Source organism: Pseudonaja textilis, unplaced genomic scaffold (assembly GCF_049901715.1).
Source record: "Pseudonaja textilis isolate UNSWEBS1 unplaced genomic scaffold, rPseTex1.2 PTEXSCF20, whole genome shotgun sequence".
NCBI lineage: Eukaryota > Metazoa > Chordata > Lepidosauria > Squamata > Elapidae > Pseudonaja > Pseudonaja textilis.
Window position 1 is genome coordinate 1758778 of NW_028262864.1, and position 17363 is coordinate 1776140.

The following is a 17363-nucleotide window of genomic DNA, read 5'->3' on the forward strand; positions in this document are numbered from 1 at the left end:
TTGAATTCTTCCCCATGCTGGGAAAAGGGGGGTGGCTGCAGTCTGCTGCCTGCACAGATCCCCTTGCTGAGGAGGGATCACTGCTGTTCCTTAGGCCCAGGGTACTCTCGAACCAGGTGGTGCAACTGGTGCTGGCATCCACTGGCATTGGACCCACCCCTGACCAGGATAGAATCCCCACCCTGGAGGAATACTCTCCACAGGGGGTAATTCCTTGCTGGCTGTTGTTGAGGTAATACCCTGTTAGGAGAATGAGCACGTACAGGGAGACGTATTTGAGAGAAGTGTTTGAATAATACACACACAGCACACAGATAAGTGTACAGTATGTAGGTTTTTACTTCCAGAAACTTTTAAGCAAAGTTCAAGATAAGCAGTCCAAAGTCATTCACAGGTTAAATCAGTCAGTTTTCAGTCCAGGGATAATCCAATAACAAAGTCCAGTGTCAAAAACAGTTCAGTATCAGACTTACATCAAATCCAAGAATATCAGTCAATTAGGAGGAATGGCAAAACTCTCCAACAGAAGGAAAAAGAGACTCACTGAGACACTCTATTCTGAGACTAAGACTAAACAACCCAGGTTTCTGGCTCCATCTTATGGCCGTTTGAGAAACCACACCCAATTACAATATTATTTTTGCATTTTCTTAAAGAGGCAGTTTTAAAATGTCTATCCTGGTTTATATATTTCCAACCCAAATAGCTGTGAGGTGACTCATATTCCTAACAGCTGTGGAGGGGGAGGAATTGGGTTTTGTAACGTACCCAATGTCGGCTGCATCTGCTGTCTCTCCCTTGCTGCTTGGGCCTGCCATGCTGGGCTGATCCTTAGGCCACCTCTGACCAACGCCACACTGATTCCACTGTCAAGTCTTGGACTAGGGAAGGTGAACGTGGGCTATGTTAGGACCCAGCTCGTCTGGAGAGGCTGTGGCTGTGAGACACAACTTCCCACCTTAAGTTGCTGGAATTGCTCTGGGATCCCTGCCAACAACTGGCTTCGGGATGGAGGCAACAGGTTCCAGTCTTGGGAGTTGTCTGATTCCAAGCTCCCCCCTCCCCCCGCCGCTTCTCCACTCTGTCTCGTGGGCCGTCCTCAGGGCTGGAGTAGGAAAGGTGTTCAGGCCGCTTCTCCTCCTGTCCCATCTCTGGATTCAGCTCTGTCTGGCAGCTTCTCCATTAATCCGTCTCCTTGAGCCAGGTGCCTAGCCTTCATCTTTCCTCTGCAGCTTCCACCACTTGCAAAAATTCTTCAGAAGGGGGGCAGGGGGGCTCAATTAGTTCTCTGGTGGCCGGCCCCATAGCCCCTTCTGTAGCTTCCTCCCTTTCTTTCATCTTCACTGAGACTTCACACTGCTCCATTTTTTGAGTCAGTGCTGGGGCTCAGCACCCCTGACAGCCCCCTTTCAGGGGGCTGGAGTTTGTTTAGAGATTCGGGATAATGTCAGCATTCCAGCAAACCTCCATTCCGACCAATAACTCTGAGACAGACATCTCTCAAAGGTTCCTTTTATTTGGATAGTAACTGGTACATCTGTGGAATCCCGAATCTGAAAGTTTTGGGCTTCCTTGCAAAAGTAAAAACTACAAATCCATCCCCCATACCCATCACCACATCACATGGCCCAATCACTATCCATCCCAAAGTAAGATTTCCTTTTCACTGTGCGCAACACTACCTGACCTTGAAACAGCAAAATATTTTTATTTTGTCTAACTAGGTATACTCAAATGAATTCGCCCCTCCCAGTTTCCCATGCTCAATTGTGGCAGCGTGGGAGTATTGAATCTCAATATAGCTTCCAAAGGTGACAATGACGCAAATACATATATCATATGACATATTATCTTTTCCTGTGCCTTCTGTTTTTTTTCAGCTTTCTATTTATTGCTTACACGTGTTTTTTCCAAGTTTTCCGCAGCTTTTCAGCTAGTCCTCAACTTACAATGCTTCGCTTAGTGACTGCTCGAAGTTACAACGGCACAGGAAAAAAGTGACCAAGGATTGTTTTTACACACAACAGTTGCAGCATTCTCGTCGTGTGACTTAAGGATTTTGGATGCTTGGCAACTGGTTCGTATTTATGACAATCGCAGCGTCCTGGGGTCATGCAATCCCCTTTTTTGTCCTGATAAGGAAAGTCAATGGGGGGGGGGCAGATTCACTTAATGACCATATTATTCACTTAACAAATGCAGGGATTCACTTAACGGTGGCAAGAAAAGTAGAAAAAACTCATTTAACAAATCTTTCACTCAGCGACAAATATTTGGCTCTTGATTATGTTCATAAGTCGAGGACTTCATGTTGTACAGACATGCTTTATACATACACTCAGCGACAGAAAGTTTGGTGCTCCCTTGTGGTCGTAAGTCGACTAGCTTTATAAGCAAATCAGCATAGCTGTTTGCTAAGAAGGCCGAGTTTTGAACCCAGGGCCTAGAGCTAGGGGCTTTTAAATCAGAGCTGTAGGAGCCTTGTGGGACGTTGCCACTTGAGCAAGGCTGTGCCAAACGCTTTCTGAAAATAAATATATACCATTTCCCACAAAATACGAACTATTCTGAAAGTAGGTCCTAGCTTGATTTTTACGCGTGCACCCAATATAAGCCCTACCCCCAAAATAAGCCCTAATTAAGATTCCACCCACTCCAGAGTGGACGGGTAAAAATTAAACTAGGGTGGGGATGGGGTGTGGAGCTGCCCTACTACTTACCTTTGGACAGTTGTAGCCAGGCCTTGCACACCCGAACACCCATTTCTTCTGCAGCCAGAAAGGCTGCCAAGGCTTTCCTGAAGGCGTCTGTAGCTGATAAAGCTCCGCTTTGTTTATCATTATTTTGTTTATATTTTGTCAGCTGCAGAGACCTTCAGGAAAGCCTTGCCGGCCGCAGTAGTTCCTGAAAGCCTCTCAAAGTGAAAAGGAGGCAGAGGGCGATGTGCGCAAATGAGGTTAGTCTGTGGATGACATCCCCCGAAAATAAGACCTGGTGCCTGTTTTGGTGGCAAAAAAAAAATATAAGACAGGGTCTTATTTTCAGGGAAACACAGTATATTTCCAGCTCAGAAGAAGTTGATTTTTTTCAAGGGATAATGAGAACATTTGATGTAAAGAAACCATTGGATTTTAGCCACCTTCCTTCTCGTTTCTAGACAAACGTTTTCAAGTTTTGTATCTTAAAAGAAAAAAAGATGCATTTCACAGCTTGCCAAAAAAAGGAAAATGAGGCAGGAAGCTTGGTTTAAAGCACTTCAGGATGCTTTTTTAAAAGAACATTTTTTTCAGTGTGTTATACAATTTGAGAGGTTCTATCCCTCCAGTCGTTTGTCCACGAGTGTCTTCAAAGCCAATGAATTTCATAAAAAGACTAAATATCTCCAGAATTTATATCAAGTCGTTGAAGTTCAAAAGTCCAGCAGCTTTTTTTAAAAAAGGCATCTTCATTTAATTGCTTCGTATCCCTCGCTCTTTTGAAAGTATACAAACTGCAGAGACCTTTATAGGATATATCTTCCTTTCTGCGTGAAAAGTGTTTGATCAGGCAGCAGAAACTATGTATAAATTAGATGAAAACATTTAAAAACGTACATTTTCCTCCCTGAAAACAATTCTTTCTCAAATGAGCGTCTACCCTGTTTCCCTGAAAATAAGACCCAACTGGAAAATAAGCCTTAGGATGATCTTTCAGGATGCTCATAATATAAGCCCTACCCCACAAAATAAGCTCGTTAAGATTGTCAGCCAAACGACCGCATTTAGAAACCATATTTCTGCGAAAATAAGTCCTAATGTGTCTTTTGGAACAAAAATAAATATAAAACCCTGTCTTATTTTCGGGGAAACAGTATCTAGATTTTCATTGGCAAATCCATAGAATTAATCCTATATTTTGTGAGGTCCCTGCTGCTGTCTGAGCTTGGTCGTTTTCTTGCAAACATTTCATGACCCAGCTAGGTAACATCATCGGTGCTAGAAGGAAGTGGGGTTTGTGGAAATGAGGAGGATGACCGTGGGGTCCTTTTCTATGGGGAAATCCATAGAATTAATTTTATATTCTGTGAAGTCCCTGCTGCTCTCTGAGCTTGGTTTTTTTGAAAGACGTTTCATGACCAAACTAGGTAGCATCGTCAGTTCTCAGGGTAAATAAAAAATGATTTTTTTAAAAAAAAATGATTTTTTAAAATTTAAATCGGATTTTTTTTCTTTAAATTGATTTTTTCTAGTTTTATCAAATTTATTTTAATAAAATGTCTTTGGAATAAAAATCTATCTGAATTTGAGATACATTCATACTTTAGTTTATTCAGTATGAAATGGAGCTTAGTGATGTAGCACGAGGCTATATATATTCTGCAATATTTACATTTTGGGTAAACTCATTCCACAAATCCAAGCTCTGCAAGCTGAGATGCACCGCGTTGATGCATTCACACAATTTCACAGGAGGGATGACAGTTGCTCTTTAAAAGTTATGATTTAAATCGAGTTGATTTAAATTGAGCCTTTTTACTAGTGATTTAAATCTGGCACTGATGTTACCTAGTTTGGTTATAAAATGTCTGCAAGAAAACCACCCAGCTCAGAGACCACCAGGGACCCCCACCGTTTGCCCGAGCTACATAATACAGGTAGTCCTTGACATACGAGCACAATTGAGCCCAAAATTTCCATCGCTAAGTGAGACAGCTGTTAAGTGAATTGTGCCCCATTTTACGGCTTTTCTTGCCACGGTTGTTAAGTGTGAATCATTGCAGTTCTTAAGTTAGCAACATGGGTTGTTAAGGCCAATCTGGTTTCCCCATTGACTTTGTTTGTTGGAAGGTTGCCAAGGGGGTGGGGTCACGAGATCCTGGGGTCACGTGAACTGTCAGAAATATGAGTTGGTTTTCAAGCATCTGAATTTTGATCACATGATCGTGGGGACATTGCAACGGTCATATGTGTGAAAAATGATCCTAAGTCACTTTTTTCTGGGCTGTTGTAACTTTGAACGATCACTAAAAGAACTGTTGTAGGTAGAGGACAGCCTGAATTCTCTTCTATAGGAATTGAATGAATGAAAGAGGAAGGAAGGTATGAAAGAAAGGGAAGGAGGGAGGAACAGGAAGGAGGGAGCAGAAGGAATGAAGGAGAGAAAAGGAGGGAGGGAGGAGAGGAAGGAAGGAAAGGAAGAAGTGGAGAGGAAGGAAGGAAGGAAGGAGAGAAAGGAATGAAGGAGAAAGGAATGGAGAAAGGAATGAAGGAGAGAAAGGAATGAAGGAGAGAAAGGAATCAAAAGGGGGAGGGAGGGAGGGAGGAAGGAAGGAAAGGAAGGAAGAAAGGGAGAGGAAGGAAGGAGAAAAAGGAAGGGAGGAAGACGAAGGAAGTAAAAGAAAAGAAAGGCTTATATTTCACCTTAACCCACCTAGCCTTTTTGGAGAACAGTGGGAGAACCAAGAAGTGCCAAAAATTCTGTTTTTCTTTTTTTCTTTTCCAGTCCCGCAGCCATGAAGCTTCGCGGGACAGCAACAGTTTTCCACACACCAAAGAGCCCTCCCCACCCCACAGCCCCAAGGCCCAGCACCAAGAGGTCCCCTCCAGCCCCAGGGAAGAAGGGAGAAGCACCCCATCCCCTCCTCCGAGGCCACACAGCCATACCCCACAACACCAACCACCAGCACGCGGCATGCAGGCCAAGACCACGTTTCCAGAACGAGTATGGGGGCGTCTCCTCGGGGGTCCCAGCTCCACTTCAGCTTAGAATTTGGGGGGTGGCGGCGGCTAGGAGACCTGTCCCTGTAGCCCCTTCCTGCTAAATTAACCCTTTCCCCCACAGGGCAGCCCAGAGCCGCTCTTTCCCACGGAGGAGGGGTCTGGCCTAGACACCGGGGGTCTCGCCTCGGAGCCGCAGCGCCCGATCAAGCCACCGCACAGCAAAATGTGAGTATCAGGGTGGGCTGAACCATGATGGGTAGCTCACCTCCCACTCATAGAGTGCCCGACTTGGGAAGGTCGATCCATTGGGGGGCACCCCGAAAAACACAGGAGACAACAGTAAGCTCTCTGTGGCCCAGAACATACCAAGCGTGGTGCAGTCCCTCACCAATCAAGCAGAATGGCTGGAGGAAAGAAAGGAGGTTCGAGACGGGATATCACTGAGAAACTGACCAGACCATGGCCCGTTCCAGTGGGGCTGAGTCAACCTTGGTCTCTTTAAGCCAGGATCCTGTAGGGGTGACCCTCTGTCCTTTCTCACATCCCAGGGTTGTGATATTTATATATTTATTTATAAATATATATATATTCATCCCACTACAATTATTTGTAATTTTTGAAAAAAGGCATTGGCACTCGGCTCCATCTAATACCCGAATTAAGGGATTATTACAGGGTCGTAAAAGGGTAGCCCCTCCCCCACTACCCCAGTGATCCAGATCCCAGCTTGGCTTGGAATCGGTCAGATGTGCCCTGCGTGAAGGGTGGATCCTGTTTCTTGGAGGGGGAGCCACCTTCAGCCCTCCCACCCATGCCCAAGAACAGACGAAAGGTGCCCTGCCCATGTACCAGCCTCAGTGCTCAACCTCGGCACCGCAGGCCATTTGAGGTTGAGCATTGGCTGCTTTTAATGCCCTATGTCTAGAACCACACAGTGATGTTTCTGCACGCTTGACCAGTTGGATGGGGGACTGACCGCTAATGGAGGGATCCAGCAGCCTCTAAGGCAGCGGCCCACTGGTGGGTCGTGAGAAAATTTTGGTGGGCTGCAGGGAAATCTCACCCCCAGAGCACCCCCCCAAAGCAATGAAACACAAGGCTGCACTGCCCACATGGCCCGCGGGAACCCTCCCCACCCACTCACTCCTTACCTGGCAAACTTGCCTGCTAAATTTCTGTTTTTCCTTTTTCCTACCATCATCTGTTCTGCTGTGCATGGAGATTTAGATTAGCTAGGAAGCAGGAAATGGTTGGATTTCGTGCTTTCTAGCTAGTCTTTAGATCTTTGGCTCTGCTTTTAAGCACAGCTGAACCTCTCTTAGGACTGAAGGTTTGCTTGCAAGTAAATTCAGTGCAGATTCACTGTAAGCAAATTTGAGAGACTGAGCTAGATGATGGCAGATAGATACATCACTGAACGATTCTGTGAGCAACTCAATCTGCCTGCTTTGCCTGATTTTGGGTAAAAGTTGCTCTTTATAAAATATATATATATATTTATAATATTTACATATAAGCCATGCCCAGCCAGTCACATGACCACCAAGCCACACCCACAAATTAGGCCACACCCACAGAACCAGTTAGTGGTCCCTGGGATCTAAAATTATGAGTTTGGTGGTCCCTGAGGCCCAAAAGGTTGGTGACCCCTGCTCTAAGGGACAGGTTGGATGGGGGAGGGAGGGAGGGATCCTGCAGCCCTCCTAAGGAAAGATTCCTGTGTGCTTGACCGGTTGGTTGGATGGAAGGATGCTGGGGAGGTCTGGCCTTTAGAAGGGAGGGCTCCTAAAGCCTCTAATGGAAGTTCCTGCACGCTTGACCAGTTGGATGGCAGCTGGTCTTTAAAAGGGATGGCTCCTGCAGCTTCTAATCTAAGGTTCCTGCTGTGCACTTGACCGGTTGGATGGATGGATGGGGGGTCCGGCCTTTAGAAGGGGGCTCCTGCAGCGCCCACCCACATGTATTGGGGACGGAGTATCCCAAAGAGGGGTCGGGTCGGGGGTTAATTCAAGGTCCCTCCTTGCCCTCGCGGCTCGACCCCGCCCCTCGGGGTCCTTTCAGCTCCCCCTTCTCTCTCCCCTCCTTTATCTCTCCCTCCCCTCCTCCTCCTCCTCCTTCCGGGGCTGCCGGGAAAGCCTCAGCGCCGGCAAGATGGCCCCGCCGCCGGTTCGCGCCTCCGCTCTTTCGCCGGGGTGGTCACGCTGTTGCCGGGGCCTTCGCCTGCGCGCTCCCCCACCGAGCCGCTGCGGCGCCCGCGAGACTGCTAAAGAGGCGGAGCCTCCTCGCCTCGGCCATGCTGCTCTCCGAGAGCAAGGGAGGTGAGACCGGGAGGGTCCAGCCGGCCTCGGCTGTCACCACAGCCCCTCCCCAATGCCTCCCTCCCTCCTTCCTCTCTTGCGCCATTCTCTCCTCCATTCATTCATTCCCTTCCTTCCTGCGGCCCCTCCCCTCCTATTTTTCTCTGCCTCGCGCCTCCTGGGCTCTCCCCCGCTTTTTCCTGCCCTCCATTTTCTCTCTTCCCTCCAGCCAGTCGGCCCTTCCCTTTGACAGGGTGCCCCCCCTTCCGTGCGCCTCGCTTTCGCTTTCTTCCCATGAGGTCTCACTTTCACTGCGGGTTTTCTCCCTTGCTTGGCTGGCTGGCGGTTTCTTCCCTCCCTCCCCTCTTTTTTTTCTTCCGCCCCCCACCCCTCCGGGTCCTCTGCCTGACCTCCCAGCTGCTTCTTCCTTTGCCCTCTTCCCTTTCCCCATCTCTCTCTCTTTCTCCATCTATATCTTATATCTCCACACACCCCCTCCAGGAGTCCAGGTTCTCTGCCTGCCTTCCAGCTGCTTCCTCCCCTGGATTCTCCTCCTCCCCCCCTCCAGGGCTCATCCACCCATACTTCTGTCTCTCCCCCTTTTTCTTTTTCACTGCCTGCCCTTTTCTCTGCAGATTTTTTTTTCTTCTTCCCTCTCCCTTGCTCCCTCTTTCCATCCCGCCCGTGTCTGCCTTCACCTTGCTCTTCTTTCCCCTCTTTCGGCCTCTCTGGCTGCTGCTGTTCTGCTCCTGGCCCTCAACTTTCTCTCTCTTCCCCCCCTCCCCTGAGCAATAGTGGGGGGGAGGCTGGGACGAGGTGATCTGAGGCCCCAGGGACTGGCAATGGGGTGGGGGTGGGGGGCCTCTGAGATGAGAAGGCAGTGGTATAATTGACGGGGATGGAATATGCTACATGAAAGAAGGTTCAGGTGGGTGGTTTGGGAAAAGGGGCCATTTGGGGGTCTGGGTGCCTCCCCCCCTTCGGATTCTGATTCCTCCCCTTGTTTGGACATGGGGCAGCCTACAGCCAGCCCTTCGGCCAGGGAAAGAAAGGCCCTTCTCTTGTACTGTTTGGGGGGGAGGAGAGGAGGTGTTACTCTAGAGTTGGGGGAACAATATTCCAAGGATGCTCAGGGACTGAGAAGTGACCTTTAGATGGGCTGCAAGGAAGGGAAGGGTGCAGCGCGTAACTGAAGAAAGAAATGAATGGAAGTTGGCGCTGCTATGGGTCAGGGGTTTCTTGGGGCAGTGGGCCCTGCTATATGGGGTAGAGGCTCCCCAAGGCCTCTTTTTGTAAAGGCTGCTGCCCTTCCCAATAAAAGTGAGGTTCCTCTTGTCCCCTAGTGACCCCCAGTTCCCCTGCCCCCCCCCCAGTGATGGCCTCTCCCTCTTTTCACGCAGCGAGGAGAAGCAGACGGTGCCAATGGAGCTGTCGGAGCCCCAACCGGACAATGAGGCCCTGGAGCCCGGTGGCCCCGAGGATCAGCCTTCCACACACCCCTCAGGCCCTGAAGCAGGTCCCGAAGATGAGAAGAAAGAGGTAGCGTGTTGGGAGGTGCCCTTCAGCATAGAGGCAGGGGGCCCTAGGGGGTATCCATATGAGCGGCTGGGGAGGGTGGGGCTTTCTTGGGGCAGATGAAGGGCCATTCAGCCCTGGGTGTGTGTGTGTGATGGGAACAGAGGAAAGGCCTGGGGGTGGGATCTAAGCTCCCCAGCAAAATCTTTGCACTAGGGACTTGATGCCCCAAATCCCCCACTTTTTCGTGCAAGGAGATCTTGAAGGCAGGGGAGTCTGGGTGCACCACAATTCACTGGGTTTTTTTCCAAGCATGTACAATTCTGCTTCCTGAGAATTTCCACTTGGGTGTGCTTGGGGGAAATCTTATTTTCCCACCCACCCACCGCCCTTAATTTTACAAAATAAACCACTGCAGTTGGAAAATAGGTTAGGCCTATCAGGCTGAGAACGAGCAGAAGCAAGAAATAAGCCTTCCGTGACATGTTTTTCAACTGTAGTCCCTTTAAGATGTGTGGACTTCAACTCCCAGAATTCCCCAGCCAGCAAGTCAAAATGCATCCACCTTAAAGCATGCCGGATGAGGAATTCTGGGAGTTGAAGTCCACATGTCTTAAAGTGGACAAATACTGTACCAATGGCTAGCAGAGAAAAACAATCACTTCTTGCCTTTTTAAATTTTTCTTGGCTAGCAAATACTGCATTCATGTCCCAATTTAGTGCCAGATTATACCCAAATAAGAGAAAATACCGAATATTGACATGGAATTCAGAATCCCAGAGGTGTTTGGTATTTTGATTTTTTTATTGTCCAGTCTGGAGGCAGAATCTGCATTCTCAGCCTGGTGCTTATCCCATTTACCCTGCCTTAAGGCAAAACTGGTTTGAGTTTTTTCAAAGCAGTGAAAAAACCCAATCCCTTAATCAGGATTCCTGCTCTTAAGCATATTTTGGCATGCTTAATTTTTTGTCTGTGTGGTGGTGGTGGTTTACTAAACTAGATCCATTGCAAATATTTGGTTTACCCTTCGGCCATTGCTGATACTTTGTCTCCCCCCCGCCTTCCACCTGTAAAGAATTGGCCTCTTTCCCCTGTGTTGTATAAAGAGGGTGTGAGTGGGTTTTGTGATAGGAGGGCGCTGGGAGGTCTTGTGGGGGAGGGGATTGAATACATTTGTGCAATCACACGTACATATTTGCACTCACAACTCAGATCCTGGCTTTTCCGTGCTGCTGAGGAAGAGGGGTGGGTGGGGACAGGCCTTGCTTCTCCCCTCACCCTAAAGATAGCTACCCCACGCAACCCCCCTCCCCCATTGATGTTCTCCTCTGGACTCGTTTGTTCTGAATCCCATTTTAAAGAGGCATCAATCTCCTGGGAATGCGAGAGAGAGAGAGAGAACTGGAGAGAGAGAGCGTGGACACATTTGAGCAGGCTGCAGCCGGACATCCATGGAGGTTGGACAGGGAAAGAAACCACAAAGAGAGATTTTGAAGATGGTTGACTTGGCCCTTCCTGGAACTGTTTTCTGCCTTCGCTTGGTGGGAAAGTCCTCTCAACGCCCGTAGCCATGCAGAGAAAACGTGCCTCTCTGAGTCCCACCTACTCTGTGGGTCTTCCTTTGTGGGTCTGAAAACTTGATGGTGCACCTCAACGGGTTCCTTGTTCATCTCCACCATCTGTGACAGCTGCAGCTGCAGCTGCTGCTCTTGGAAGGCCACCTGGTCAAAACTCATCCAGCCTTCGGAACGAGGTATCCAAAAGACGCCCCACAACATGTCAACCTCTTCTGTCTCCTGCCCAGGGAAGTTTGAAGCCACATCTCCTTCACCGTCACAAGGAAGGCTTCCGTTGACATGAGATGAATTGCCCTGAAAAGAGCTATCCAAATCCTCCCGGATCTTGTCACCAATCCCGTTGCTCCTAGGATCCCGCCATCTTCCCTGATTTGGAGGACGTTTTGGTGCCTGCGTGACTTTTCCATCCGCCAAGGGGGGAGGCCGTCATCCCATCCCCCCGCTCCCAGTCACCGATCTCCAAATCCCTAGGAGCCAGATTGACGCCAGATCGACGTCCGTCTGCCAATCCTGAGACTGGGCTCCAGAATTTGGAGAGAAGCTCCTCTGTCCTCCCTAATGCTGCGGATATGCAGAGGTCTTCTACCCGTTTCACTGACCTCCCACGAGTCCTGCTTTCTTCCCGCCAGTGCCATGAAGGACCTGTTTGTGGCCTTTTTCGGGTATGCGCTGTGGGTCGCCTAAGAGGACTTGGTGTGCGGAGCGTCCCACAGACCCCAGAGGACATCCTTGCGGTGTGTTATTTCTTCCAAAACAAAAAAGGACTGTCTGTTCTGGTTAACCTGTTTCACCTGTCATCAGTATGTCTGCCCCGTTGTGAATTTTGACAGTTTTCACTTAAAAAAAGAGTCCCCGCCACGAACGGGACAGTGCCACATCCCGCTGTCCCGATGGTCTGCCTGCCGAGAACTGACTGATGCCTTTACCCTCGTGATGACCCCCCACACACTTCCGCCCTTGTGCGTGAGGGTGGCAACTTCTGTCTTGCCCTCTCTCTTCTGAGACACTTTGACTTCCGACCACCAGCCAATCAAGCACTAGGTTCCTACCTACCTACCGGCCAACCAATCAGCACCTCTCTTGTCACCCAGCCCAACCAAGCCACGCACCTTTCAGGCCAGGGAGGGCTCTTTCCAATTGGACCAGCCGTTGCCTAGATACAGCGTACACACACTGAGGTGTGATTGGCTGAACAGAAGACCTTGCCCCAGGTGTGAGAGGGTACCTGGAGCACTTGTCCTAATTTTATTTTTTTTAAGTTTTTTTTCTTGTTTTTGTGTTCTTAATTTAAATAGAAAAAAAGAGAAAGGGAGAATTGGAACTGCTTGGAGGTGGGGTGGGGTGGGTGGATGGGTCCCATTATGGTTTTAAATGGAGGGGTCTCCCCCCAGCTTTCTTTGTTTCTTAAATGATGGGGGAGACTTCGGGAATTAGCTTAGGTGTGTCAGCTCAGTTGGGTTAACCCCCCTCCCAAAAATCCTCGCTCAAAGTGATCCCTGTGTTGACCATTGGAGTGGCACCTGGTTTCCATTCACCTGCCCCATTCCAGGGACACCCACTGTTCAGCCATGAAGTAGAGAATAACAGAGTTGGAAGGGACCTTTGAGGTCTTCTAGTCCAACCCCACTGCTTGGGCGGGAGCGGGGCTGGCCTAAATAAAAGAGGGTCAGAAAAGGGAGAAGACCCACAAAGCGAGGAACGAGCAAAATACATTTTTTACAGAAATGCAAATATCTGGGTCTCAGTGGCCGCTGCGACCCCTACCTGGGTGCACAGAGTGGGGTCAAAGATGATGTAGACCTGTGAAAAGCCTCATGGACAACAAATCTTTGTTGTGTATGTTGCCAGAATTTAGCCTAGGTGCTCTCTCTGAGCTTGGTTGCTTTCTTGCAGACGTTTCCTTACCCAGACTAGCTAACCTGATCAGTTTGTTTGTTGAATGACCATTCAAAGTTACGACAGCACAGAAAAAAATACAACCAATTTTCACAGTTACGACCTTTGCAGCAGCCTCATAATCACGCCATAATTCAGATACATAGCAACCAGTTCATATGTAAGACCAAGGTCATGTGATCCTCTTTTGTGACCTTCTGACACAGTGAAATCAAATTCACTTCACAACTGTGTTACTGAGTTAAACCACTGCAGTAATTTCCTCGGTGGATAAAAATTGAGTACAAAAAAATTAAAAATTGAATTTTTTTTTACTTCAGATATTTTTAAAAAATTTAAATTGGTTTTTTTTTATTTTTATCAAATTTATTTTAATAAAATGGTTTTGGAATAAAAATACCAAAATATAGTTTTCTATTTGAGATACATTCATACTTTAGTTTATTCAGCATGAAATGGAGCTTAGTGATGTAGCACGAGGCTATATATATTCTGCAATATTTACATTTTTTGTAAACTTCATTCCACGAATCCAAGCTCTGCAAGCTGAGATAACATGTACCACGTTAAATCGATTAAATCGACTTGATTTAAATCAAATCTACCCTGGCTTTCCTTAACAACTGTAGCAAGAAAGGTCGTAAAACAGGGCAAAACTCACTTAACATATGTCTCAACCACAGAAATTTTGGGCTTAATTGCGGTCGTAAGTCAAGGACTGACTACTGCAAGAAATCAGCCAACCTCAAGAGAGCCACCCCCTCATTTCAACCCTGAGCTACAAATATTCTCCTTTATTAGAGTTTAGCCTGATTTGCAAAATGCTTCCTTTGATTCCCACCCAAAAAATCCACCATGCCAGAAAGCAGAGCCAGGAAGGAGTGGAAATAATTTGGCTTGAGACAGAAGGAATTTTCCAGATCACTTTCCCGCCTGGATTTGTGCAAATCCAGGCTTGGGAAAGGAACAGTTCTTTGAGGGTGGGAAAATCTGGAATTGTGCAAGCCATCAAGAATAACAGAGTTGAAAGGGACCTTGGAGGTCTTCCAGTCCAACCCCCTACTCAAGCAGGAGACCTTATACCATTCCAAACAAATGGTCATCCAATCTCTTCACTTCCAGTGATGGAGCAGCCACAACTTCTGGAGGGAAGCCATTTCACTGATTAATTGTCAGGAAGTATCTCCTTCAACTACAGGTAGTCCTCTAATTACGACCACAATGGAGCTCAAAATTTATGTCGCTTAGTGAGAAATTTATTGAGTTTTACCCCGTGTTACGACTTGCCACAGTTTTTAAGAGAATCGTTGCCGTTAAGTTAGTAACACGGTTGTTAAGTGAATCGTATTTCCCCATTGATTTTGCTCGTCAGAAGGTCACAAAAGGGGATCACATGACACACACACACACACGGGACACCGCAACCATCATAAATATGAGTCAGTGGCCAAGCATCTGAATTTGGATCAGGTGACCATAGGGAATGCTACAACGGTCATAATTGTGAAAAATGGTCCTAAGTCACTTTTCAGTGCCAAAACTTTGAACGGTCACTAGGTGAACTGTTGTACGTCAAGGACTACCTGTACTCTGGTGGGGAACTATGGCCCTTTTAGGAATGGTGGAGTTTAGCTCCCAGAATTCTTGAGTCAGCCATGCTGACTCAGGAATTCTGGGAGATGAAGTCCGCCAGTCCTAAAGGGGCCATAGTTCCCCACCTCTGAAAGACATAATTAGGGTTACTTGAAGAATCTCCTGTAGCTGAATAAATGTTGCAGCGGAGTAAAATCTCTCCAAAATACCAGAGAGATGAAAAGGCCCGATTTTTAAACATGTCTATTGTGTTGAACCTACTCCAAGGGTTAAAATGGCTAAAATTCACAACTGCTTCTCTATTCTTATTATTCCCCACCACCACCATGAGCTGATGGGCCTGTCTTAATGAACTTTTCTAGCCCATCCATCAAAGCTTGGTATTATTTGCCTGCTGGCCTGCATCGACTTAATATATCCATTGGCAGGACAAATAATCTGACGTCATTTGATTCCTTGTTTCAAAATAGATAAGCTGTATTTGAAAGGTTTTATATATACTGTATATAATATGTAAGGGAAACCCACCATTTTTATTTTTGCCCACTTTCTGGATTTTTTTATTGAGAGAGATACACAGATACAGGCAAAAATATTTCAATTTAAAAAAAGAAACAGGATATACTAAAGAATTGCTAGCAATGGGTTTCCCCTACATTTGTGTGGGCTTTTAATTCCCATCATTTCCAGTCAGTGCAGGAAAGGGTAGGCTGGCTGGGGATAATGGTATCTGTAGTCCCATGCAGCTGAGATCCAAGGGTTTGGGCCTCCACCAACTTCAGCCTTTGCTGTCACTGCGGCTTCCTTATTTTTTTCATTAAAAGCATCCAGTCTTGTTTCCATAATACAGACATAAAAACTGAGGAGAAACTTCTAAAAGCAGGAAAAATAACCATGGAATTCTTTTTTTTTTTAATTAAAACCTTTCTGGAGCAAATGTATGAAAACAATAGTTTGCCTGTTAAAAATATTGCTAAAATCATGAAAATCAACTGCCTGTTTCCAAATAAAAAGGGAATCTGAGTAGAAGTGGTAGTTGTTCCTCAATTTGGTGCCGCAACTAACAAGGCTGTGTGTGTTTTACCCACTGGTCACTAGTGGGATGTGGACTTCAGTCTTAGATGAAGGTGTGTCATTCTTTCCTATCCCTGGAGTAGTTTTAGCTCTGGAAACATTTACACCCATCAAAGAGAATATTTATAGCTCAGGGTTGAACTATTGTAAACCTCCCTCCTTTCTAACACTGATGACATTACCTAGGTTGGCAACGAAAAGTTTACAAGGAAACAACCCGACTCCACAGAACCATTTCGATTTCTCCTACCTGTGAGGACTAGAAACCCTTTTGGAACATTTTTTTTTCTGTTTGACCTCCCAAAAGGCCAGATAGAAAAAAAATGTTCTAACAGGGTTTCTAGTCCTCATGAGGGCTGCTTCTAGGGATGCCACTCCAATTGTGGACATCCCTAGATGGCAGGAACCGTGTGCAAATAAACTTGAGCAGATTTCGTGGTCTTGCAAAGTTAGGGAGGCAGGATTCTCCCCTCTTTATTTCATTGCCGAGGCAGCAGGAGATCCTAACTCTAACCCCTCCCCACTTCATCTGGGCCCCTCCATTTAGGCCTTCTCTCCCCCCACCCCTAGATGTCCCTCAGATGCGACGGCCACTTTCCAAATCCTCAATATTGACTTGACTTCCCCCGCTACATGGGGTTTTCTTTCTTCTGTCTGTCCTCCTGTTCCTCCCTCCCTCCCCCCGTCTGTCTGTCTATTGCACTTCCCTTCTTCCTTCCCTTTCTCCACAGGGTTCGGCTCAGCCCAAGGCCTTCAAGAGGAAGATCTCCGTGGCCTGTAAGTAAAAGGGTCAGGTTGTCCACCCATTGAGTTCAACCCTCCCTTGACTACCTGGTGAGACATATGAGGAAGGTTGGAGGTGCTCTGGAGTCTCACCTCCCACTCCTGAAAGCTGAGGTCTCCAACCATGACCACTTTTAAGACTTGTGGACTTCAACTCCCAGAATTCCTCACCTCAGCATTGCTGGCTGAGGAATTCTGGGAGTTGAAGACCACAAGTCTTTAGCCAGGGTTGGAGACTGAGGCATTCTGGGAGTTGAAGTCCACAAGTCTTAAAGTTGTCATGGTTGGAGACCTTTGCTTTAAGGAGTGGGAGAGCACGTCTTCTGTTTAGCTGCTGGGATGGAGGAAGGGTGGACATTCCCTTGCTTCCCCAGAAGAGACAAGGTCACTCTTTGGAGCAGAATGCAAGGGATTGTAGCCTTGAAAAAACCTCTGTTGGGTAATTTTTACTCCCACTCACTTAAAAGCTGGCTAATCCAATAGCTGCCATTGCAGGCCTGGGTGAAAGGTGAAAGAAACGTGCTAGCTTAACTCACAAGGGGTGTGTGTGTCCCATCTGTGCCTTGGCTTTGGGGAGGTAAGCTCAAGTCACATTCCCAGAGTGATGGCCAGTGTGATTAAATACACAGCATATACAGTTACATTAAATGCACTAAATTAAATACGTTAAAATACACTGGTTATAAATTAAATACACTAAATACACTGAAATACAGGTAGTCCAGACTTAATGACCAGTTCTCTAAATGACAAGCTGAAGTTACAACTGACCTTCCCAGAAGGTGTTCGCTTGTTAAAGATTTTTAGCCCACTTTTATAAGTAAAAAGTGACAAACATGCATGATACTCCTTCCTCCTCCTGTTTTCTCCATAACAACAACCCTGTGAGGTGGGTTGGGCTGGGAAAAAGGGACTTAGGCTTTTATGC

General features: G+C 47.1%; 1 protein-coding gene across 3 annotated transcripts in view; it reads left to right on the forward strand.

Annotated features, from left to right (window-relative positions):
- LOC113450251 (apoptotic chromatin condensation inducer in the nucleus-like) overlaps window positions 1–17363 on the forward strand; it is a 98137-nt gene that overhangs the window by 44769 nt on the left and 36005 nt on the right. For all 3 annotated transcript variants that reach the window (XM_087918905.1, XM_087918904.1, XM_026721406.2), the window contains exons 6-9: window positions 5482–5700; window positions 5821–5924; window positions 9397–9535; window positions 16384–16429. In XM_087918905.1, the coding sequence (XP_087775031.1) occupies window positions 5482–5700; window positions 5821–5924; window positions 9397–9535; window positions 16384–16429 (508 nt within the window). The remainder of the gene's footprint in view (window positions 1–5481; window positions 5701–5820; window positions 5925–9396; window positions 9536–16383; window positions 16430–17363) is intronic.